Raw genomic sequence first — 25,997 nt, 5'->3', positions numbered from 1 at the left:
CCGAAATCAGATTGATTATATTCTTCCCAGCCAAAGATGGAGAAGCTCTATACAGTGAGCAAAAACAAGACCTGGAGCTGACTGTGGCTCACATCATCAGCTCCTTATTGCAAAATTCAGGCTTAAATTGAAGAAAGTAGGGAAAACCACTAGGCTATTCAAGTATGACCTAAATCAAGTCCCTTATGACTGATTATACAGTGGAGGTAACGAATAGATTCAAGAGATTAGATCTGGTAGACAGAGTACCTGAAGAATAATGGACAGAGGTTCATAAAATGGTACAGGAGGCAGTGAACAAAACCATCCCAAAGCAAAGAAATGCAAGAAGGCAAACCGGTTGTCTGAGGAGGCTTTACAAATAGCTGAGAAAAGAAGAGAAGCAAAAAGCAAGGGAGAAAAGGGAAAGATATGAATGCAGAGTTCCAGAGAATAGCAAGTAGAGAAAAGAAGATTCTTAATAAACAGTCCAAATAAATAGAGGAAAATAATAGAATAGGAAAGAGTAGAGATTTCTTCAAGAAAATTGGAGATATCAAAGGAATATTTCATGAAAGGATGGGCATGATAAAGGATAGAAACAGTATGGACCTAACAGAAGCAGAAGATATTAAGAGGTGGCAAGAATATACAGAACTGTACAAAAAAGGTCTTAATGATGCGGATAACCACAAAGGTGTGATCACTCACCTAGAGCCAGACGTCCTGGAGTATGAAGTCAAGTGGACCTTAGGAAGCATTACTACAAACAAAGCTAGTGGAGGTGATGGAATTCCAGTTAGCCAATTCAAACCCTAAAAGATGCTGCTATTAAAGTGCTGCACTCAATATGCCAGCAAATTTGGAAAACTCGGCAGTGGCCACAGGACTGGAAAAGGTCAGCTTTCATCCCAATCCCAAAGAAAGGGCAGTGCTAAAGAATGTTCAGACTCCTAGACAATTGCATTCATTTCCCATGCTAGTAAGGTTATGCTCAAAATCCTTTGAGATAGACTTTTAGCTGTACTTGAATCGAGAATTTCCAGATGTACAAGCTGAGTTTAGAAAATGCAGAGGAACCAGAAATCGAATTGCCAATATTTGTTGGATTATAGAGAGAGCAAGGGAATTCTAGAAAAACTTCTGCTTTATTGACTATGCCAAAGCCTTTGACTATGTGGATCACAACAAAGTGTGGAAAATTCTTAAAGAGATGGGAATACCAGACCATCTTACCTGTCTCCTGAGAAACCCATACACGAGTCAAGTAGCAACAATTGGAACCAGACATGGAACAACATACTGGTTCCATATAGGGAAAGGAGTACATCAAAGCTATATATTGTCACCCTGCTTATTTAACTTATATGCAGAGTACATCATACGAAATGCCAGGCTGGATGAGTTACAAGCTGATATCAAGATTGCCAGGAGAAATATCAACAACTTCAGATATGCAGATGATACCACTCTAATGGCAGAAAGTGAAGAGGAACTAAAGACTAAAGAGCCTCTTAATAAGGGTGAAAGAGGAGAATGAAAAATCTAGCTTAAAACTCAACATTCAAAAAACTAAAATCATGGCATCCGGCTCCATCATTTCATGGGAAATAGAAGAGGGAAAAGTGGAAACAGTGACAGATTTTCTCTTCTTGGGCTTCAAAATCACTGCAGATGGTGACTGCAGCCATGAAATTAGAAGATGTTTGCTTCTTGGAAGGAATGTTATGTATGACCAACCTAGACAGCATGTTAAAAAGCAAAGACATCACTTTGCTGACAAAGGTCTGTATAGTCAAAGCTATGGTTTTTCCAGTAATCATGTATGGATGTGAGACTTGGACTGTAAAGAAAGCTGAGCACCCAAGAATTGATGCTTTTGAACTGTGGTGTTGGAGAAGACTCTTGAGAGTCTCTTGGACTGCAAGGTGATCCAAAGAGTCCATTCTAAAGGTAATCAGTCCTGAATATTCATTGGAAGGACTTATGCTCAAGCTAAAACTCCATTACTTTGGCCACCTGATGTGAAGAACTGCCTCATTAGAAAAGACCCTGATGCTGGGAAAGATTGAGGGCAGGAGGAGAAGGGGATGACAGAGGATGAGACAGTTGGATGGCATCACTGACTCGATGGACATGAGTTTGAGAAAGCTCTGGGAGTTGGTGATGGACAGGGAATCCTGGTGTGCTGCAGTCCATGGGGTCGAAAAAGTGACTGAACTGAACTGATGGTCTTTCTAGTAGTCATGTATAGATGTGAGAGTTAGACAATAAAGAAAGTTGAGTGCAGAAGAATTGATGATTTTGAACTGTGGTGTTGGAGAAGACTCTTGAGAGTCCCTTGAACAGCAAGGAGATCAAACCAGTCAATCCTAAAGGAAAATCAATACTCATTGGAAGAACTGATGCTAAAGCTGAAACTCCAATATTTTGGCCACCTGATGCGAAGAGACAACTCATTGGAAAAGACACTGATGCTGGGAAAGATTGAAGGCAGAAGGAGAAGAGGACGGCAGAGGATGAGATGGTTGGATAGCATCACTGACTCAATTAACAAGAACTTGGACAAACTCTGGGAGATAGTGAAGGACAGGGAGGCCTGGTGTGCCACATTCCATGGGGTCACAAAGAGTCAGACATGACTTACTGACTGAACAACAAGGAAAAACAGACCCTCTCAGTTCTCTCTGTGGGTCTCTGTGAATAGCCAGGTCAAGGCTTTTGCCTGTAGCGGTTCCTTGCCTGGCTGTGCTGGCCTGGGTCTCACAGCCTGGTCCCCACTTTGTTCTTATTTCCCACTCTCTCTCTCCCCTCCTTTGGCCTCTCTTGGGTGCTATTCATGCAGGGCTGAGGGTTAACATTTTCAGATTAAGATTTACTTGGCAAGAGGCAGGAGTTGTATATATAATAACTCACCTGATGACCCCTGTAACATGGACAGGTAGTGAGTGTTGGACAGTATTTTGTCAGTGTCCAAAATAATGTTCTTCCCACTAGGCCTGGGCTCTTTCCTCCAGGAGAGCAATGATGTTCCTGCCTCCCTCTGGTTCTAGAAAGTGTTCATCTAAACCAAGAGCTGGGCCTACGATCGTGGGATTTTCAAGGCTGCCAGTGCACCTCAGGCAGTAGGATGCTCCCTTGGCCTTGCCTGTCTTTTCAAGGGCTCTGGCCTGGCGCACCCCAAAAAGTGGGGGCTTCCAAATGTCACTTTGCAAAGATTTAAAAGTGCCTTCCCCTTCAAGGTCACTACCAAAACTGAAAAAAAGGATCCAACTCCAAACCTCCCACTCCCAAAGCCAGACTTGCTTGTGTTTATCGTCTCTGTGTCCTGTAAGCATTCATCAGAAAGCCTCTTTGGCTGGACACAGAGGAAATAAAGGTCTCTGTCTCCCACACACAGAACTCTGAGGCTGAACAAAGGCAGAAGCACAAAGGCACACGTCTGCTTCTGTTCTCTTTGCCTGGAATTTAAAAACCTGTTCATTAGACCTTTTTCTGGATGGCTCACCAACCCCCTATGCGTTTTATTTGAAGATGGTCACATGAGTTTTATGATATTTTTGCATTTTTGCTTTGCATGCATTTAACATTGCTAAGTTATTTAATTCAGCCATGCCTAGGTCTTCTCTCCAAGTTCTGAAGGTGCTTCTTTGTAACATTTCTTACATCTGAACCTGTTTTTCAGTTAGCTCACACCTTGTCTCTTCCTCCCTGAGTATAACCATTTATTTAGCATCAAGTGCCTAAATAAACTGAGTGCCAAGGGACCCATAAGTTTTTTCCTTTGCCATAGTCTTGGGAGTCTTGTGGACACTCGCCCCATTGGCTTTCAGATCTGGGTGTTCTGGGGGCCTGTCCCTCAGGTGGGAGTCTTAAAAGTTGTGGGACTGGATATCTTGTTTCTAACCCAGTGGGACCCATTTTGGACTTCCAGCCTCCAGAACCCTGAGATGATAAGTTTGTGTTATTTTAAGCTACTAAATTGGTGGTAATTCCTTGCAGCAGCAATTGGAGAATGATACAAAGAAGTGAAGGGGCATCATGGAAACAGTTTGGAGGGGGCCCACCTGGCTCACAGCTTCTGTTCAGCCTCAGCCAGTATTTCTTAGAGGGAATAGAGGGACAGAATCATCAGATTCTTCAATTTTCCAAATAAGGTGAAAATACAATTTCCATGTAAAAAAAAGAGTTGTAGAGGGGGGCCTAGATGTGTGGTCCAAATCATTCACTCCTCAAAAACAGTGAAATCACCCCCCTTTTAAAACTGAAGAACTAGAACGTCAGCTTGTGGAAGCGAATCGCTCAAGGTCACATAACTTGCCAGCAGTAATATTCCTTCCTTCCAACCTGACTTGCATTAGGAAAAAATTAACTATATATGTGAACTTCAGAAGGCAAGACAAATTAACTATCAAGTTACTACTCTCAATTACACCCAGAAAACAAATATGCCCAAGATAGTCTATGCCGGAAAGATCCTGGTGCCCTAGAAGGTGTCAGGGCCATGCAAACATCGCACTTGAGCGAACTGAGCAGAGGCCTGGAATTACAAAAGATGCTCAAAAGGTCTGGTGGTTAAAGAAAAAAGTTCCACATACCATAACCAGAAAGTCTGCTTTTTGAGTAAGAGTTATTTACTCAAAGTCAGGACAGCCTCTACCCATTCATTTATTCTTTAATTTGTTCATTCATTCAGCAGAGTTCCATAAACATCCCTTAAGGAGCTTACGTCAGCCATAGAGACAGGGGAGTAACCAGTAAATAAAAGCTATTTGAGATGGAATGAATTGGAAGAGGCCCCAGTAAAGAATTAGGAGAGTATCCAAAATGAATAATAACAAATAATCTTCCTGGGCACTCATTACGTTCCAGGCATTTTCTAAGTGCTTTACACGTATTCGTTTATTTAATCTTCACAAAACCTTTGAGGAGAGCAGTAGCCTTCTCCCTACGTTTACCTTAGAAAATTCAGGTGCAGAATGGTTTCATCACTCACCGAAGATCACAGAACTAATAAATGGGTTTAGACCATCTGGCTCCAGGGCTATGGAGCTGGATGAGATCTTTCATCATCTCACTCCAGCTGTTGGGAAGATGAGGCAAGTGTTGAAGTCGCTTCTAACCAGAGGGATTGGGGACGGCTTTGTGGAAGAGGTGGTATTTGGGTTAAGCCCTGAAGGTGAAGGGAAAGAGCATTCTAGGTTGAGAGGGGAGATACAGAGATGCAAAAAAAAAAAAACTGTAATGGGGGTAAGCAGTTGCTAGCAGGAGTAAGCGGACAGAGTGGATGGGGAGGGTGAGATCTCTGATAAGTTTCATATTATTCTGAAGGCGTTAGGAAGTCAGAGTTTTTCTGAGCAGGGAAGGGCTCTATTCTAACACTTTCTATTTATCCCTTCAATCAATACTTACTAACATCTAATTAAACACCTGTTTGAACAGTTAATTTAACACCTAATATTGAGTGCTAGTAGAGGGGAATTGTTTCTGCTATCAAAGAAGTACACCTTAATTGAAGGCACAGGAAATAATACTTCAAAAAACTGTACCACATTAAAAAATATGACAGGAGGTGTTCCAAGGCAGTACATGAGGAATTGTTCAACAAACCATTTTGTGAAATTTGGCAAATTTCAGGGTCTGTTAGTTCTCTCTCTGGCTTGGGTTGAGGGTTTGCAAGGGCAAAGTAGGGGAGCAGTCTGGGGAGCCAGTTGGAGAAGTTCATGGTGCCACATAAGTGGCTAGCCCTTGAGCTACCAAACAGAAACAAAATGGTTAATGTTGGATCTGGCTCCCTAGCACCTTCTTCCTAATCCACATCATGGCCTAGGGAGAGGAGAGCTCCCTGTAATCAGAGGCTAGGAGGAAAGCACTGGCTGGAAATAGGAGCCTATTGATTCCCTTGATTCAGAGCGAGAAAATTCCAAAGCCTCTCTTTCAGACTGCAGTCTAATGATCCACATATCACTGGGGAAAACTGTCCAGGATTTGGAAATGGACAGGGGACATTACTAGGTTTCCTTTCAGTGGAACGCTTATTACTGCCTGCTGTAATCGCGGTGATTTTCTGATTCTATAGGTTTATGCAATTTGATTTCTTATTGGCCAGGCTATTTTTCTGTCTCTGGAGGAGTTGAAGTAAATTTGTAGAAAAAATTATAATAATGCAAAAGTTTCTTGTTTATAGCAATGCAAGTGAATTTTGTCTGGTGAAGATACAACTGATTTCTCTTCAGTAGAAAAGGTAACCCCAAACATTACATTTTATTGCATGAAGATATTAACCAGTTTTACATGTATTAGCAGAACCATTTTATCTTTCCTCATTGCCTCATCCTCAAATTCTCCTTTGAAACAGTCTTAACATCTTTCTGGTGCCTTCATTCATTTATGGGTACCAGTAAGATGCCCCCTAATTATCTTTACTGTGGGACCATTGTATTTTTACATTAAAAAAAAATGATTAAAAATCATGCTTTAACACTGTTAATTCCTGCAGGTTTTCCAGCATCTAAGATAATCAGAAGAAAGGAAATGCCACAGTTTCCATTAGTGAGCCAAAAGTTGTTTCCAGAAATTCTGAGATGCTTGTTGGCAATTTTTTGAGAATTCTAAATGGAGTTTTAAAACAAATGCTTTATGAGAATTTAGAAAGAAAAAGGAAAAAACATTTACTATTATATTGCCAATTACTGCACTAGGTGATTTACATATATTATCGTAACCCTTGGGAAAACTTTGAACTAGGTATTATTGTCCTAATTTTGTAGGTGAATAAACAGGAAATATTTGATTAAGTATTGTAGTGCCTATCTGCAGATCAAATCACATAAGTGGAAAATTACAGTGATGGTTCATAAACCACGGTGGTTAAAAGGGTACATGGTAAATAAGGGTATAAAATTCAATAAAGATGTGAGTGAAAGGACAACCAGCAAGACTAAAGTCCTAAACAAGAAAAACTGGAGGCAGTGCTTGGGCGGGAGCTCTTAAATACATGGGTACGGCTTGAAAGCTTCTTTAGATATCCTGTTTCTTTAGACCTCACCTCCCAACAGACCTGCCCACACATCCACCCTCTGCTGTCTGCTGGCCTTCCTGAGCAAGAGAGAGGGAACTTAGGACCACGTCAATGCCTGCCTTCCTACATCACTCTCAAAGGGATTGTGTGGTCCACTCCCGCAAGGCAGCCCCACTGACCATGTGGCTGATGGAGGGAAGCAGCTTCTTAGAAAGACTGGATCCACAGATCCATGGCATCTGCGATATTTCCTCTCTCAACTGCAAGATCTGATGCAAAATGGCATAATGCTAAAATTGTAAACCTGGGTTGTTGCATTCTTCTATACTTGCCTCATATCTCATACAAAATAAGTTTATCATTAAGTAAAAAAGGAAAATCAGGACGGAAAAAGGTTTAATTTATTAGTTTTGATTTTGAAGTGAAAGTTGCTCAGCTGTGTCTGACTCTTTTTGACCCCATGGACTATACAGTCCATGGAATTCTCCAGGCCAGAATACTGGAGTCGGTAGCCTTTCCCTTCTCCAGGAGATCTTCCCAACCAAGGGATTGAACCCAGGTCTCCCACACTGCAGGCGGATTCTTTACCAGCTGAGCCACCAGGAAAGTCCAGTTTTGATTTTGAGCCACCCCTTAAGAGCAGAGACAGAGGCAGAGGGAAAGCAGGGACAGGTCCAGGTGTGCCTAACAAGCCTAATTAGCTGAACCATATCACTGCCCTGCTGCTGCCAGACCCCAGGCTCTTCTCATCCGTGTGGCCTCCTGATCAACAGTGCTTTTTACTTCTACTTTATCAACACTCCTGTTTTTGGACACCATCTCCTCAAAACGCAGGACAACTTTTGGGAGACCTTTCAAGCATAAGATCTGGGATGGCCCCAGGAGTCTCTTCAGGCCTCGTGTCCTCTGACTCTCGAGTTCTGCCTCCAGGTGTCACCCACCCTACCGCCCGTCTCTTCTATTCCTCCTCTCTGTGCCTGCGTGCTTTATTTTATATTCTCATGAACGTTCCCCCATCAAAGACACGTACACATACATACAGCCCAGACTAGTGTGTTAGGGGTTCTGCAACTTATTGACATATATTTGTTGATAGAAACCAGAGCCTGGGGCGGGAATTTTGCCTGACGCTAATAGATCTCCTCTGCCTCTGGAAGCTGCCACCGTAATCAGGTAGATGGGAGCCACCTGTTTCTACTCCCTCATTACATTCTAGGGTGTTTGAGGAATTTGGGCCTCCGGTTCCAGTGGCACTGGGACACAGCTCTGGGAAAGCACCCTTTGTTCCTCCCCAAGATGCCTGTTTCCTGAAGAGTGGAGAAACTTCTACTGGTTGCATTCAGAACCCGCTGCTGTTTAAAGCAGGTATTGCCACTGTTTGATAAAAGGAGCATGTGTGTAAAGGCCTCCAAGCTGGTACAGTGTGGGTGGCTGGGGGAGCCTGAAGCGGCGGCGGGGAGAAGGCCCTGCCCACGGGCTGTTCCTGGGACACTTTCCGGGGCCTCTGTCTCCCTGTCACTGTTACTGGAGGAGACTCACTCAGGTTGTCCTGACACAGTCTGGTGCCTCAGGAGCCCTGCCTTCTCCCTGTGTTCCCTCCATGGGTGCTTAAGCTGAAGGTTTGACTTCACTCTCAGCTGACACCCAGGTTGCCTTCCCGTCCATAGTCTATGATGATAAGCTGGGACTGTCACCTCCCTCAGCCCCGACCTAGGCACCCAAGTCTGCATTTGGCCCCGGCAGCTCCCCAGCTGGCTCCCTGTCAACAGAGGCAGTGCGGCCGGTCTGCCGCACCCTGTTCTTTATGAATCTCCTCATTCTTTGGGTCACCTGCTCCCAGGCTCACATTTATTTTCTGAAACCCTGAGCTGTTCCTGCTAGCCTTCCCAGAGGCCTGGTCATGAGGCTTTGGGCATTTCTGTTTTTAGTTCTGGGCTCCGAGAGGGAAGGAGAAGGCAGCCTTTCTCTCTCGCTAAGGCCAAGGGCCGATGCCGGGCAGAAAGGGGGACACAGAGGGGCTGCTGCAGGAGAATATGAGTGCGGGCAACGGGAGGGCCAGACGGCCCTGGACTCTGGGTGCCCTGGACCTGCGGGCAGGAGGAGATGGGGGAGAAGCCTTGAGATGGGGCAGCTCGTGGCCGTCTGGTGCTGGTGGCTGGGGAGGGTCCACATGTCCCAGGCTACCGGGTCAGCGAGGGGCCTGGGAAGGTCACTGCTGGCTCTTAGGAGAGCCATTTCAGGAGTGTGGCAGGACCTGAAGACAGATGGGGAAAGTCAGGAATGAGTGGGTGGTTGGCAGGCGGAGACCCTAAGTGTACTCCATTCTCCCAATATGCTTTCACGAGGAGGGAGAGGCGGGGCGCTGACATGCAGGGGACATTAACAGGGAGAACTGGTTTGCACTGGTTGTATTTGTTTTTGCCCTAGAGACACATGCAGATACTCAGAGAGGAAGCCCTTGGAGAAAGGGACAGGCTGAAAAGGTGTTACAAAGGACATATTGACAAAGCCCAGTCCCCAGATCACGCTGCAGGTGGGAGGGAGGCAGCCTGTGGAAGCACAGGTGTGACTGACGGGCTCAGGTAAGGCCCGCTAAGGCCCTTGGCTTAGAGTCTCAAGGCGGCACCTCCTATGCTCTCCCCAAAGCTGAGTCTCCCCCAAAGTTGAGTCTCGCCATTTTAACAGGGCCTTGCCTGAAGCCCAGGGCAGCCTTGTGAGAAGAATGTGGGCCCCTCAGGGGAAGGAAGAGGGTGAGTCACACACACACACACACACACACACACACACACACACACGACAGCCAAACCCACAGAGCAGGCATGAGTCATGAATTTTTCTTTCAGTCACCTACAAGGAAGAATTAGATGGAAAACAAGAAAACACCCAGGGTTAAAATAGACCCCTGTCCTTTCTAACCTGCCTCCCATTGCACAGGGGCAAACGCAGAGCAGAAGAAAGCCTCCAGTCTGGACTTTAGTGCACCCTGACCAGGTGTCTTGGTAAACACACGACAGAGCTTCCTAACCAGTGCAGCAGGTCATCCACTGACCCTCTCAGCCCTGGGAGTGAGTGGGGTCTGGGGTCCACTGCCTTGCCTGGTGCTCAGAGCTTAGAGCTCTGCCAGCCTGTTTGTACATATTGGATTGGCCCAAAAGTTTGTTCAGGTTTTTCCATTAGATGTTATGGAAAAACTGAACGAAATTTTGGGTCAACCCAATAAAAAGACACTCTAATACCTGCTGAATGAATGACTGCCTGAATGTATTCATTTTGATGCATATTAGAAAAAAGATCTATAATTAGCATGTTAATCCTATTAAGATCATAAAAGGCACCGTTGAATGAGTGACAAAGTGTATTTACTGTGCACTGGAAAATATATATAATTAGCAAGTTAAACCTATGGTTTCACAAATATTATCTAGGACAAGGCTACGTTTAGAAAAAGAATTGATTTAAAGTGGATTTCAGGAGAAACAAAACAGCATAATTACAAGCAGATCAGACGGGCAGTCATCAGACAGCATACACTGTCTCCACCACTGTGGTGATCACTCACGAGGGCCTTGTCATCATTCTGTCTGGGTCTGGAGAGAGCAAGGAAACTCACTGAGCGTCAGGGGCTGCGTGTACATTTTGCGTTGGTGTCTCCTTCCACTTGGTACCAGCCTTCTGAATGTTACCTCTTCAGAAGTACTGTCAGCCTTAGAAAAGTTAAATAACTTGTCCAAGATCAGTCAGCTGTAAATGACAGAGGCAGAATTCAAGCTTGGCTCCAGCTGACTTCACAGCCCCACTCCTGTCACTATCTTCCAGGCACGAAGAAGAGTGAGTCAGTCTACAGCAAATGTTCAGCCTAGGGTAGGAAGAAGGAGGGAGTTTCCTTGGAAGGTTCTCTCTCTCCATGAAGTCAGTGATGAGTCCATCTGCTGAGCCATGTGGGGGATTTGGAAAGAAAACACCCTAACTAATAGAAAATGAAAAGAAATAAAAGAACTGGGAAAGGAAGACCCTTAGAAAGGGTGGAACACCCATGGCATCCCGTGTCAGGAACTAATACTTGTGGATTTGTTCTCTGCAAGATACCTTTACACTTATCCCCACATTCAGGGGGAAGTCTCAAGTTTTCACAAGTCCCCTCCTTGCCTGGAGTAGGTACTCGTGTAGCAGGTTGAATGGTGGTCCCCTGTGTTGGTCAGGGTTCTCCGGAGAAACAGAGCCAATAGGATGTATTGATTTACAAAGAGAGAAAGAGGTTTATTTTAAGGAATTGGGAAATGTGATTGTGGGGGCTTGGCAAGTCTAGAATCTGATGGGGGAAGTGCCAGGAAGAGACTCAGGGAAGAATTGCAGTTGAGTCCAAAGGCAGTTAGGCTGGAGACTCAGGAAGAGCAAATATTGCAGATGAAGTCCAAAGGCTGTCTGCTGGCAGAAGTGTCCCTCCTGCTCTGGGGAGGTCAGCCTTTGTTTTAGTCAGGCGTTCAACTGATTGAGTGAGGCCCAATCATGGAGCATGGAGGACAATCCCTGAATAATGTTTGAGCACATATCTAGGCACCATGGACCAGAGAAACTGACACATAAAATTCACCCCCATCACACCCCCAAAAGGTATATCCACGTCAAACCGTTGGAACCAGTGGGTATTACCCTATCTGAAAAAATAGTTTTGGGAACTAGGTATTTGATCCTAGACCATCCAGGCAAGCCTTTAATCCAATGACAAGGGTCCTTACAGGAGACACAGAGGAGAAATGCACAGGAGGGAAAAAGGCCACATGGAGACAGGAGACAGGAGTAACAAAACCACAGTCCAGTCAGCCCCTAGAAGTAAGAAGAGACTAAAAATGTTTACTCCCCTGGAGCCTGCAGAGGGGGTGCGACCCTGCCAGCCCCCAGATTTTGGACTTACAGCCTCTAGACTGAGGGATGCACTTATGTAGTTTGAAACCACCCAGTCTGCAGTGATTCCTTACAACTGCCTCGGAAAACAAATTCAGCAGGGCAATGGCGAGTGCCCCCCTCCCTTGCTTGCGTGCTGTGCTTCCTCAACCTCAAACTTGCACACGCAGAAGGAAGACGAGAGGCAGTCTTCCCCTACTCCTTGTTCTTTTTGGGTACTTCAACTCCAGGCCCCCAGTCCTGTAACAGGACCCTTAGCCTCTCTTCTCCATCTCCTGTCCAGGCCCCACTATGCCAAAACAGCTCAGTTCTGCTTCCCCACGGCTAGCTGGCATCTCTTGCCTGCTCAGCACCCCAATCCCCTGTGCCTGCTTCCTCCCAGACTGCCTGTCCCCAAGGACATGGTTCTGATTGTCTCACTGGAGTACTTTATCCTTCTACTCAGCCTTGGCCCCACCTGCTGTTACCGTCACTCAGGTCAGCAGCATTTGTCATGTGTAATCTAGGAATCAGACCTCCTTCAAATTTCTAGAGGCACCTAAAAGTCCCTGCCCTCTGTAATTTACCCTCTGCTCAGTAATTTCCCATCTCCTCCTCTCCTGGAACACATGGCCTGTGGCCACCCGTTTCTAGCAATCTGCTTTGTACCTGCTCCTCCTCTGACTTTCTGGGGGCAAGGGTCCCACCGTGCAGGATATTAGGACCAGGATCTAATCATGGGCCCTCTTTGAAGTGTTATTTGTTGATTTTTCCTGTGGAAGAAGCCATAGGCCAAGCGGAAGTACGGCAGGGGCTAAATTTAACACAAAGAGTTACAAATTGTTATTTCATCAAAGCTGTGTGTTATTTCATCAACACAATGCTTAGCTATGTTTATATAAGAAAAGATAAGAAACAATGATGTAATGTTTCCCAGCCTAGAGTAGTTAAAATTTACATAAGTGTTAACACGGTAACCAGAAAAACAGGAGGTGAGGCCTGATTTTAAATCTTACATCTTAAAAAAACAAACATTGCAAAAGCCACTTTAATAATCAAGATATTTCATCAGTATAGATTTGTATTTATTTGTCAATGTATCATATTCTTTGAGTACGAGTATGCTTTCTCTACATCTGAATTTCTTTTAAAAAAATCCTCTTTCATATCTTTGGTATAGTTGTTCTCACTTTCAGTAATCTAAAACATGTTGAATCACTTTTAATAGTTCAAATAATCTACCCTAGACATAAATCATGAAGATTAAGACTGAACTGGGAAATTCCCTGGCGGCCCAGTAGTTAGGACATGGTGCTTTCCCTGTGAAGTGCCTAGGTTCAACCCCTGATCAGGGAATTAAATTAAGATCCCTGATCTAAGAGAGCTAAGCCACCCAGTGCAGCCAAAAACACAAAAACAAACAAACAAAAAGACTGAACTGAACTTCAGCTCCAAAAAAGCCATTCTGTCTGTCTCAGCTTTCTTTCGCCATCTCATAAATACTTTATCCTAGCCCATTTTAATTTAATTCACAATTCATTGAATGCTACTATATTCATTGAGTGCTACTATGTACTTGGGGCTCCCCTTGCGGCTCAGCTGATAAAGAATCCTCCTGCAATGCAAGAGACCTGGGTTTGATCCCTGGGCTGGGAAGATCCCCTGAAGGGAAAGGCTACCCACACCAGTATTCTGGCCTGGAGAATTCCACGGACTGTATAGTCCATGGGGTCGCAAAGAGTCAGACATGACTGAGTGACTTCATTTTCACTTTGACTTTCATGTGCTTGGCACTGTGCAGATTCTGGAAATACAAAGATGAACAAAATAGCTGTGGTGATGCTAATGGAGTCTACTCCCAGTGTCAGCCTGTTGGACTGCTGGGTACTGGAGCAGCAGTTCTCAAAGTGGTCTCAGGACCCTCGGTAAGTGAGGAGGAGTCCCTGAAAACGGCTGTGTGTGAAGCCCAAATATATTTCTGTGTTCATCATAATACAGATTATTCTCATTTTTTTTGCAGTACTTAGGGTCTATACAGTTGCTGTGAAGGCCAAGGTAGTGAATACCAAACTGTTTATTGCATCTAAGAGAAGCAAAAGATTAGGATCCTGCAAGCCCCTGATCACAATATTTTTGTCAACTGATTGATATATAACCTTGTTTGGTGTGTGTTTCTGTTTAAAAGACAACTTACTGCGAGAGAATGGGAAACTTCGAGGACATCTCCCATCCTCTTCCCTACCTTCCCTGGGAGATTATCATGGTATGATTTCTCAGGCCTTCTAGGTTCTGAGGAGGAAGGGGCTTCTGCCCCAGTCCCCTCAAAATAGGGCTTCAGAGTGTGAAACTCCTTGCTGCAGCCTAGAGCAGGCTTCAGCAGTAAGATGTCCCACATCCCACATTGTAGTCTACGGGCCCTTTTTGTTTCTGTGTTGTCATTTTTGGTGTCTGTACAGGGACCAAGGGAGTTGGCACCCTAAAAGTAACTCGTTGTATATTTACTCTTCAACCAGCCAGGCCCATCTTTGGCCTGATGTGTGCTTAACAAATATGAGCAACCGAAGGGCAGCTGTTGCATGAATTGCCTGCCCAGGGACACTGCTCACAGCTGAGCCATGGGGCCCCCAGAGCTGCAGCCTGAAAACCAGCCATGAGATATTTCCCAGGTCAGCTCTCAGCGCTGGGCTTTACTGATAGAGACCAGAAAAGAAGGGAGAGGACTTTTTTAAAACAGAGTTTTTATGTGAGAAAAAGCAAACTGGATGTGAAGAGATGAATGGGAATGAAGAGTGGACATTAATCAGAAAATGCTGCTGAGGGTTATGTATACCCTTCATCATATTTGGGAAATATAAGAAAATTTTTGAGTTATTTTAGAATTACTCTTTGGTGGTCCAGCTGGTTTCTCTGGTTGCAGCACTGCTTCAAGACCAGACCATGGTTTGCTTCAGAGTCCATAAATACTGATATGTAATGATTAACTAGGAATTTCTGTGCCTGGAGGGGAATCCATGATGCCTAACACTCCTGAACTTCCCAACCAAATTGCAGGAGACAATTCTATTATTTTTTATGTAATTATAAATTCCATAAGCTTTCTACATGTAAATATTTCAGTGGAATTTCTTAGTAGGAATATTCCCATCATTTGCTATTGTGCTCAGTCGCATCTGACTCTTTGCAACCCTTTGGACTGTAGTCCACCAGGCTCCTCTGTCCATGGGATTTTCCAGGCAAGAATACTGGAGTGGGTTGCCATTTCCTCCTCCAGGGGTTCTTCTGACCCAGGAGTCGAACCTGCAACTCTTGCGTCTCCTGCATTGAAGGCAGATTCTTTACCTGCTGAGCCATCAAGGAATCCCATCATTTGGGGCAGAAGAAATTTTTGTCGTGCAGGACAATTTCTGACATTGCAAAAAAATTCTTATCCAGTAAAACTAAAAGCATCTGCTGCTCATTGTGACAAATAAAGATTATCCCCCCATACACATTTTGTAATATATCCCTCTGGGGTATGGAACTGCCTCCCTTGAGAATGATTGCCACCCAGAGGTAGACGGAGAATACCTGGGAATTTCAGCTCCAGCCTCCCTCAGCCTAACCCTGTCATAATGTTTATTTCACTCCTGCAGTCATCTTGATGGTCTGAGTAAAGGGGCCCCATCCTGAGAGGCATTGTTATGAACTAAACATTTGTGCCCCCCAAACTCACATGTTGAACTCCCCCCAAATATGATGTCTTGGGAAGTGGGACCTTCACTGGGAAGTGGCAGTAGCATAACAGATTTTGTGTTTCACCGTCACATGTGATGCTTGCTCTGGATTTTGGTTGTTGTACTTTAATGAGTTAAGGAAGTTTCCAGATATCCTACATGACAAAAAGAGCTTTTCTCTTGGTTTCAGTTTTTTTAAATTGGAAACAGGTGTAGCAAACACTTTTTCAAAATCTAATTTTTGTAATTTTTCTCTTTTGTTAATGTAACAGATCATATCAAAAGACCTCTAAAGCTGGATCATCCTCACAGTCCAGAGACAAACATTTGGTCATTTGGTATTATTCTTTTCATACATAGTTAGATTTTATTTACTATTCTTTAAGTCAATTTCACTTCTCAGTTTGTGCCCGCCTGTGATAGTTCAGTAAATGTGCTAGCCTATGCTCAGCTATATGCTCCCCCATTCCATTCATTCATATTTAAAAACAGCAGTATAGAGTGTTCTCTTCTTAAAAACTGATTATTTTTTTTGGCTGTGCAGCTTGCAGGATCTTACCTTCTCAACCAGGGATAGAACCCCAAGCCCCCACAGTGAAAGCTCCAGACCACCAGGAAATTCCCCCAAATAGATTACTTCTAATCTTAGCTTTCCTTAAGTAGAATGTACAGTTATGTGGTAGATAAGGCTAGGACGGTGATGTGTTCAAATGAACATACACCAGTGAAATCAAAATAAGCAAATCATCAGCCTATATCCCTTGCCACCAATCTGGCTATGGGGGGGTCCCTGAGCCCCCAAAATATAAGATTCCTCCCTTATAAAATGTATTAACAGTTTTCAGTCCTGATGCAGCTTAGATAAAGTGCAACAGTACTGATTTTCCTTCAGTCTCAGGAGACTAAGGGTTTTAAGTATCTTGAGGCCTGTGACTGTGAGGAACCGTAAATTCTCTTGTTTAATCTCTTTATTTTCCTTCTTTGCTCTAAACAATACATCAGTAAATGTTTTGCCTGTGTGTGAAACCAATATGAAGAACACTATTGAGATTCTGATCGTAGATTTTTGTTTCTACCTTTAAGAAACTCAGAGGAAGAAAATTTTTCTAGTGGAAAATAAAATCATCAGATAGAATAGTGCATCCAAAACAGGAAACTAACACTCAGACACTGACTGTCCTACTTCTAAGCTACTGTCCAGGCAGACAGGAAGAGTTGAGAGTCACATTTTTTTTTTTTCTTCTTCCTTTTCAGAGAGGCGGAGCTCAAGATTTAGTTTGGAATTCAGACACCTATTTATGACTGCTCTGTGGTAGTTAAACCAAGAGAACAAACGGCTGCTCTGCTCACTGATTCAGACACCAGGTACAGAGCTCCAGGATGGAAATTAACATGTATCCTCACCATGCCTTGGACTTTCCAGGCCCCCATGTAAGTAACTTAGCGATTTGATAGAATTTTATCGTTGAAAATGCAATCAGGAAAAAAAGGAGAAAATGACCAAGAGGAAGAGGAAAAGCTTTGGTTTTAAATCTATCACACCTAGAAGTTTTTTCTAACGTCTTTTTCTTTTTTTTAACTGCTGACTCCTGGTAGCAGTAATTCTCTGGTCGCTCGTTGTCTCTCAGTTCCTGTGTTGAAACTCACAACCTCTTAACAATTATAAACAAAAAACCGAAAATGAAATCTTTCCATAAGATTCCTGATGCTTTCCTCACATAAAGAGGGTAAGCTTTTACTTTTTAAAACATCTGCTTCATAAATGTAGTTTTTTTTCCCATAAGTGCAGTGTTTACTGCAATTACTTTTATTTTATTTTATTTTTAGTTTTCTGAATGTTGAGTTTTTTTTGTTTGTTTTGTTTTTTTTTTTTTTTTTAAATTTCCTTTGCTTTTGAAACATGGTATATAGAGCTGCCTGACTTGTAGTACTTTTTCTCCCAGCTATTTACCTATTGACTGACTATACTGGTGAGGGAAGTACATTTTTTAATTTGGTTAGTATCTGAGCCAAATTAAATGGAAATTACTTATGTTTATCTATATATAATATATCATATCATATGCTATATTATAACATAGCTTATTTAGCCTCAAATTTTTACTGAGAAATATGGAAATGCAGATGTTTCAGAAAATCATCATCACAATTCAGTTTGGTGATTTATTAAAAAATATGTCTATATATATTCAATTTAAAGATCATTTATAGCTAAGGAATTGATGTATAAGTACCTTTCAATCAAATTATGTCATTCTTACAATTATTTTCAACACAGTCTACAAGTTATATCACTAATGCCTAATTTCAATTTATCTTCTTCAATGAGAATTTATTATTTTTTAGTAGCACTTCCATTTAAATTCAGGGTCAGATTTTCTGATCTTTTAGTTGGAACTTTGTAGGTTTTTTTTTTTTCCTCATGTCATCAATGAAATGTGAGAAATGGTTGTCTCTGGTTACAAAGTTACTCCTATTTTTCAAGTGACTGCTTTTTTAAAATTTACTTTGAAATGACCATTTCATCTATCTGCCTAATGTTTGGTTGTTCTACCACCACATCAGCTGTGAAATTTCCCATGGAGTATGGCCTCTTTCAAGTCACTCTCCCACTTGATAGTCCAACCATGTTTTCCAATACTTCTCAACAGAACTTCTCCTGTCAGGGCTAGTCTCAATCCCTCCTTATTATCTTCAACCACACTGTATTCTCATCTAGGAAAATGCTCATGTAAACTGTAAAATGGGTAGGATTTCATGGCAGACTGAGTTTGAGAAAGAAAAGAGAAGTCAGGAGCGGCTCCCAGGTTACTGGGAGGGTGACTACCACCACTGAAAATTAGAATGGAGAAAGGCCAGGTGTGGGGGAAGAGGAAAACTTCACTGCGGCAAACTGAATTGAAATGCCCATGGAACATGCGGAAAAAGGTACCCTAAAAGGAGTTGGATATTTGGATTTGGACTGAGAAGGCTGGGCCACAAATTCAGATTTAGAAATAATGTTAATGGTTGTTTTTTAAGCCCTGCAAGTGGATGAGATCACATCGCGCACTAAAATGAGATGAAAGGAAGGCTAAATAGGAAGCCTAGGAACCTTTAACTCTTAAGTAGGGGTTTGATGACATATAGCAGACAGAGAAATTGGAGGTGGGTGGCAAATCAGGAGATATCATGAAGAAAGCTTTGAGAATAAAGCAGTGGGGACTTCCCTCGTGTTCCAATGGCTAAAACTCCGAGCTCCCAATGCAGGGGGCATGGGTTCCATCTCTGGTCAGGGAAGTAGATCCCGCATCTAACAAATACAGATCCCGCATGCTGCAACGAGGACTGAAGAGCCCGTGTGCTGCAACGAGGACTGAAGAGCCCATGTGCCGCAACTAATGCTCGGCACAGTCAAATAAACTAATTAACAACCACAACAAAAAAAGATAGAGCTGTGACCATAAGTGTAAAGAAGGGGTTAAGAGAATAGAAGGTGGAGGGTAGAGAAGATTCTGTGCAATGGGCAGTTGGATGAAGTGAGCTGGAAAAGAGGGAACCTGGCCAGGAAACACCACCGTTTATTGTAACATAAGGTGCAATAAACTGGGTTTCCACGGAACTTTACTCCTCATGAAATTAAACAATGATGAAGAGTCTATTTAAGACTTATGTAACTACTCTATATAAAATATTACAGAAAGAGTTCTGAACTGGCCAAGAGTAAAAGTATAACAAACTGGGAGCCAGGAACATAATAAAAATCTGGTGAAACAGGTAGGGCAAGAAATGTACTTGGCTGCATTAGGCTAAGAGTGAACAGTGTATTTCAAGACAGATACACATTTTATTGGGTGAGTTATGCCTGGCATGCTGCAATTCATGGGGTCGCAAAGAGTCAGACACGACTGAGCGACTGATCTGATCTGATGCCTATCACAGGTCTGTCTCTCCAACCCATCTCTTGCTTCAGGTCCTCAATCACAAATTCAACATATCCAGATCAGAACTCATTGTCTTCTCACCTACTCCAGCCCATCCCCAACCTGCTTCTCTACTTCAGGGACGAGCACTGCCAGCTGCCCCATTGCTAAAAGTGGAAACCTGTGTCATTCCTTCTTTTCCATTGTCATCTTTTCCATCTCATCTCTGCCATCAAGTTACATTCATTTTTTCTGCACATTCTTTTTTTTGGACAGGAAAGTATGATTTATTGGTGGGCATGAGTAAGGAGGGAATAGTGTCAAGGCTCTCATGAGTGCAGGCCCGTTGTTTGTCCAGAGGGCCACGATTAGGAATGTATTTGACCCCACAGTCATCCAAGACGAGCCACTTTTCTGCCACCATGTTTTCAAATTCATCTGCATTAAACTGAGTAAATCCCCACTTCTTGGAGATGCAAGTCTCCTGGCAGCCCAGGAACTTGAATTTGGCCCTGTGTAGGGCCTCAGTTGGGCTTCCCTGGTGGATCAGACAGTAAAGAATCCACCTGCAATGTGGAAGACCTGGGTTTGATCCCTGGATTGGGAAGATCCCCTGGAGGAGGGCATAGCAACCCCCTCCAGTATTCTTGCCTGGAGAATCCCCATGGACAGAGGAGCCTGGAGGGCTACAGTCCATGGGGTTGCAAAGAGTTGAACATGCTGCTGCTAAGTTGCGTCAGTCGTGTCCGACTCTGTGCGATACCATAGACGGCAGCCCATCAGGCTCCTCTGTCCCTGGGATTCTCCAGGCAAGAATACTGGAGTGGGTTGCCATTTCCTTCTCCAATGCATGAAAATGAAAAGTTAAAGTGTTCAGTCGTGTCCGGCTCTTCGCGACCCCATGGACTGTAGCCTACCAGGCCCCTCTGTCCATGGGATTTTCCAGGCAAGAGTACTGGAGTGGGTTACCATTGCCTTCTCCCAGCTGGACATGACTGAGCGACTAAGCACAGCACAGGGCCTTGATCATGTACACCTTGTTCTGCAACTTGGACATTATGATTTGGCCAGTGTGGACCGTGGCCACTCTGCCCTGGGGCTTTCCAAAGGCACTACACACACCTGTCTGGAACCTAGATTGGGGACAGCATGTCAATCATAAATGTCTACTGGAAAGGGCTGTCTCCAAAATACCTTAGGGCAACCTGTACAGGCTACAGGCTTCCGACACTAAGGAGGCTGCTGTTTGCCGCCCTTGCACACTAGGCCCCCATGGGGAAAAGAGAACAGTTGGCTCAATGGGCTGCAAATCTCTACATTCTTTTGACTCCATTCTCTTGCTTTTCAGTCCCACCACCACCACTACCGTACTGAAATAGTGTTCTTAACTGGCCTGCCTTCTCCTAGTTCTTCCTCCTTCCTCCTCTTCCCTATCCATCTCCCACAACTCTAATGAAGTAAATCTAATCAGGTCCCTCCATGACATAGCTGGCTAATTAAAAAAACCTCCCAGTTCCAGTGATGAGAAAGAAGGTCTGACCTGCTTAGCATGACATCATGCTAACAAGCCCTGCCCTACGTCTTGGCTGACCCAGCCTAACCTGCTGACCCAGCCTTGCCCCACATCTTAGCTGCATCTCAAGACTTTCTGCCTCCTCACACCCACCTTCTAACACTGCTAAGTTTCTCCTTGTTCTTTAACTCACCATGTTTCTTTACATTTGATTTACACTAAAGCCTGAGCAATAGTATTGTTCTACTAAGATCATTAGCTTGGGTGCTGGAAGAGGGCAGAATGGGAGAAGTTGAATATAAGTGATTAGGACCAGCCATAGAGAAAAGAATAAAGGTGGCCATGACCTTCGTTAACAGATATGATCCTGCATTGAACTCAGTGCTTATTAGACTGTATTTCTTAAATAAATCACAATTCAAGGGAAACAAGTATATCTAATAGAGATAACGTCAAAGAATTTGTAATTTGATGAGAGAAATAAGACATAGAATGAGGCAACTAATGTGACTGATTTTTCCTAGGTTCATTATAAAACGTCAGATTAATTGCTTTACACTCATAAATATATCACTGATTCAATGGACATGAGTTTGAGCAAACTCCAGGAGATAGTGAAGGACAAGTAAGCCTGGCATGCTGTAGTCCACGAGGTTGCAAAGAGTTGGACATGACTTAGCAACTGAACAGCAACAACATACATATATACAGACATTCAAAGATACTAGATAACTAATAATATATTAGTATAATATTGGTATAATTAACTGATAAATGTACTAATTAATTAGTATAACTAATTATAATTAGTATAATACTAATATAATATTAGCATAATATTAGTATTAGTATAATAATAATATATGTGAAACATGGTGGCAGGAAAGTGGATCATCTTGGATGGCTGTGGGATCAAGACAAGTCCTACAGGAATTTGGAGGAAGACAAGAGTATTTGGGGATAGAGTGTTCAGGTTACATTTACAACAGAGATAGAACTTGCAGTCTGAGTAGGGCATACATAGCAGGAGGAATAACCTTCTAATTATGGGAAATGACACAAACAGAGGCAGAAGAGGATGTGTTCAGGGCAGAAGAATCTGGGTAGGGGAATTATATTGATAAGGACAGGAAGAGGTCAGGGTGTGATTGTGGGGTCCCTTCAATGTGTACTTCGACCCCCTAGGCATACCTACATACTTTACCTAGCAGAGAATGGGTACCACTGAAGTTGTTGTGTTTTTTTTGGTCACACCTAGTTCCCTGGCAATGGATGAACCTGTGCCTGCAGTGGAAGCACAGAGTCTTAACCACCGGACATAGTGAATGCAGTCTTTTAAGCAGATTAATCAGGCAGTAGTGTGCAGGACAGATTAGAAAAGAAAGGGAATTCAGGCTGAAAGAGCGGTAGCACAGTAATGTAGGTCTGAGATGTCATAGTTTTTTATTCTAAGACACTATTGAATAATAGGTTTTTGTAATAAAAAGCTCTACATTAAATGTCTACACTGATTATACAATTTTAGGTATATAAAATTACAAAAATGCTGGCATCTCAGAATTAAGAACATAAGATAAAGATCTGAACTAAGGTGATAATGAAAGGAATGAGAAGAGTGGATGCAAAAAAGAAAAGATCTTGAAGAATTTGGATATTAAAAGTCAGAGGAGGTTAAAATAAGACTCCATTGTTTTGAGTCTGAATGAAAGTGACAAATTGTTACCATTAAAAGAAGTGGAAAAGTCAAGAAGTAAAAAACCAAACTAAATTTTATGTAGAGTTGAAGGTGAGGAAATATCTAGCAGACAGTTGAAGATATTGGCTTAGAACTAGGAAGAAAGATCAGGCCAGAGTATTATCCAAGGAATTACCTACATACAAGTCATAGTCGGGATGGAAAGTCTGAGAGTGAATGACATTCTGAAAGACCAAGTGTGTAGAAGACCAGTGGGAAAAGGTGTCATTGCAAGGGAGGGCCCACATTTCAGGACAGAAAGGAGGATAGGAGAAAAAAACAGAAATTATTTGAAAGTTTGACTTAGATCCAGGGTAGGAGCATGGAAAACATTAGGAGAGATTGAGATCTTCTTTTCACGCTTAGAATTTATTGTCGTTCACCATGTATATTTGAGTGTGTCTTAAGTATTCACAGTCTGGGCTTCCCTGGTGACACAGTGGTAAAGAATCTGCCTGCCAGTGTAGGAGATGCAGGAGACATTGGTTCGATCCCTGGGTCAGGAAGATCCCCTGGAGGAGGAAATGGCAACCCACTCCAGTATTCCTGCCTGGAGAATTCCATGGACAGAGGAGCATGGCGGGCTACAGTCTATGAGGGTCACAAACAGTTGGACATAACTGAGCATGCACACCTCTAAGTATTCACACAGGTATGAAGAAGCCCACAGTGGCATTACAAAGGAACGTCCATGTGGGCCTGCACCTTCATCCTTAGCTGGATGCCAAGTACTAACTGTGGGCTGTTCCTCAGCTCCAGAGGTTCTGGACATACACCTGGGCTGGTTCCTCAGCTGTTGTGAAGAAATCATGAGATTTTTCTGAAGGTTTATTCCTTAGGAAATCCTTTAAAGTCCAAAAGAACATACTTCCCACATTACTCTTTGATGAGCAGTTATTTAGGAATGTAATTTTGTTAATCCAACTTTTTATAACAGGATCAAAGGTAAAAACAAACTAGTTTCTAACACTTTTCCAGTTCAGCTGGAATAACTGTGCCAGTTCAGCTTTCTGGATCCTGCTGCAGGGATGACTGAGCTCTCTCTGGCTTAGCTCATTGCCCTAGCAAGACAGATAAGAAACAAAAGTATTATTAGTGCAAAATATGATACTTTCACAGCCCACAAAAATACATTATGAAATTGTCCAATGAAGGGCAATATTTCACAAAAACACACACATGGTCATTGTATTTATTTGTACTTTTCTTCTAGAATTGGAAAAACTAGCACAGGCATGGCTCACCATGGCAGGCACTCTAAAAAGCTAGTTGGCTGACATGATTAATAACTGGGGATGTGAACAGTGATGATATTATCCCCAAATATGAACCTGAAAAAGGCTTCTCTTATTGTCACAAATATTTTAATCAGAATGTTTGTAAGCGTATCTTATAGTCTCATGCTCTTACAAACCTGAAGTTGACCCCTACAGTTCGTTCACGTTGTTACGGAATTATTTTCAGCCAGTATAAACAACCCTCACGTGACTTTCCCAAAAGGAAAAGAAGTGCTTTCTCCTCTATATAGTGAAGCCTCATCAGTGTCACAGAAGTAATTCTCTCTTGTGAGGAGGTACCCACCTGACTTGGTTAGGCTGTAAGCAATCTGGCTTATGCAGTGATACTTCTTTGTAAGGTGTGCTTTATCTCTTTATATACTCAGGAGACTCTGACAATTAAAAGGTCATGGCTGAAATACAGAGTAGGGTAGAGGGAACAGCTAAGGCAAGGATATTTATTAAACAGAAACATCCAGATAATATGGTGATTAATTGCTCAGCTTTTCCCATCTGAGGTCGATTTCTTCATGATATGGGCCAAGAGCAGGAATGGCAAGTTCATGTCACCATTCCCGCCTCTTTTCCACACACACCCCACCCACCCGCCTCCCTCCCCACAAAAAACCCACGTGGAAGACACCACAATTTTTTTTTTCCATTGGACTAAGTCTCGGAGTTTGGTGTTAGTATCTTCTGACTCCAAGGAATAGGGAACCTTAAGAAAAAGAGGATTTATTTTAAGGATACACATAGTTTGAAGTCAGAGAGTTGCTCAGGATTCAAGGCAAGTCAGAGACTGGATTCTTGCCCTATGGCCCCCCCGTTCAACCTCTTGTAATGTATCTGTGCTCTCGTCCCTTGACTGACCAATCTTCTTTACATTCCACAGTCTAAATGCTTCAGAGAGTCAGTTTAACATGCTTCCTTAATTACCATTGTATCTATTACTAAGCATAGCTTTGGTTCCAGGTTTTGTCATGGTCATGGATAGGCAGCTCTCGGTTAGGCAGCCCATGGATACTGGTACTTTTTGTCTTTATCTTAGTGGTAGTTATCCAAGTGTGTTCAGTTCATGAAAACCCAAAATTCAACACATGCTTGTTATGTGCAACTTTCTTTGTTGTATTTTAATAAGTTTATTTTTTTAATTATGCCAAACTGATCTCATTCTCTTTTTTGAAGCACATCAGGAGAATGTCATAGGCATATATGTTGATTTTAAAGATATCTTAAAAAATTTTCTAAGACCATTATGTGTAATTCAGAGAGATATGGGCTGTATAATAGTTATGTGAATTCTTAACAACTTACCCAAAAATTGACAATTAAGATCACCCTGAAGACAGGTTTCTGTCATAATGTATGTGGGTTCTCCAGTACAGAGAGGAAATGTAGGTTGAGTATGTGGGATCAAGGGCTGGGCTTTTCTGCTTAATAGCTGTTTGACCTTAAGGAATTTTTCCTTCTATGCTTCAGTCTTTCTAGCTATGAAATAGAGGTGATAGAGTCTACATCTTAAGATGGTTAGGGGTACTGAGTGAACATAAAGTGTTCAGAATAGCAGGCTACTAACATGTGGGTAGAGAGGCTTTATCATTAAGGTGGAGTAGAGGTAGAGGTGGGTAGAGGTAGAGGTGGGTAGAGGTAGAGTACTGTATCATTAAGTCACCAAGTTAAAGAGCAAGACAAGTCCCTGTTAGGATAAATGTGCCCAAAGTGCCAGATGAACATCTGTCAGGGATGCTGTAGAGAGATCTCTTCTGTTAATGAGGAGGCTGAATTAGATGATCTCTCAAGGATTCTTTGATGATCTAATTGTGCCCTGAATACATACATAAATTCTGTTTATGGAGTAATTCTATAGTTACTCACTAAGAAGGGCTGGAGTCACCCATAACAAAATGGGTGTGCTTTGGAAACATCTGAGAACCCGGAGAACCAGTAGCTCATCTATCTAACGTTAGGTGAAAACA

The 25,997-nt window shown here is 42.8% G+C and overlaps 1 protein-coding gene and 1 non-coding gene across 4 annotated transcripts in view; one reads left to right on the top strand and one right to left on the bottom strand.

The window, feature by feature from the left end:
• The first annotated feature begins 6,831 nt into the window (after positions 1-6,831).
• Positions 6,832-25,997, top strand: part of GNE (glucosamine (UDP-N-acetyl)-2-epimerase/N-acetylmannosamine kinase) — a 69,758-nt gene continuing 50,592 nt past the window's right edge. The window contains exons 1-3 of one of the 3 annotated variants that reach the window (XM_055578529.1): positions 6,832-8,365; positions 13,683-13,806; positions 16,849-17,025. In XM_055578529.1, the coding sequence (XP_055434504.1) occupies positions 16,975-17,025 (51 nt within the window). In that variant the 5' untranslated portion in view covers positions 6,832-8,365; positions 13,683-13,806; positions 16,849-16,974. The remainder of the gene's footprint in view (positions 8,366-13,682; positions 13,807-16,848; positions 17,026-25,997) is intronic. The other 2 variants (XM_055578528.1, XM_055578530.1) reach the window with 2 other exon arrangements.
• On the bottom strand, positions 20,674-20,805 carry LOC129651916 (small nucleolar RNA SNORA70). The gene has a single exon (XR_008714411.1). It is a non-coding gene; the product is annotated as a small nucleolar RNA SNORA70 (small nucleolar RNA).

Source organism: Bubalus kerabau, chromosome 4 (genome assembly GCF_029407905.1).
Source record: "Bubalus kerabau isolate K-KA32 ecotype Philippines breed swamp buffalo chromosome 4, PCC_UOA_SB_1v2, whole genome shotgun sequence".
Classification (NCBI taxonomy): domain Eukaryota; kingdom Metazoa; phylum Chordata; class Mammalia; order Artiodactyla; family Bovidae; genus Bubalus; species Bubalus kerabau.
This window is presented reverse-complemented; position numbering and strand designations above follow the sequence as displayed.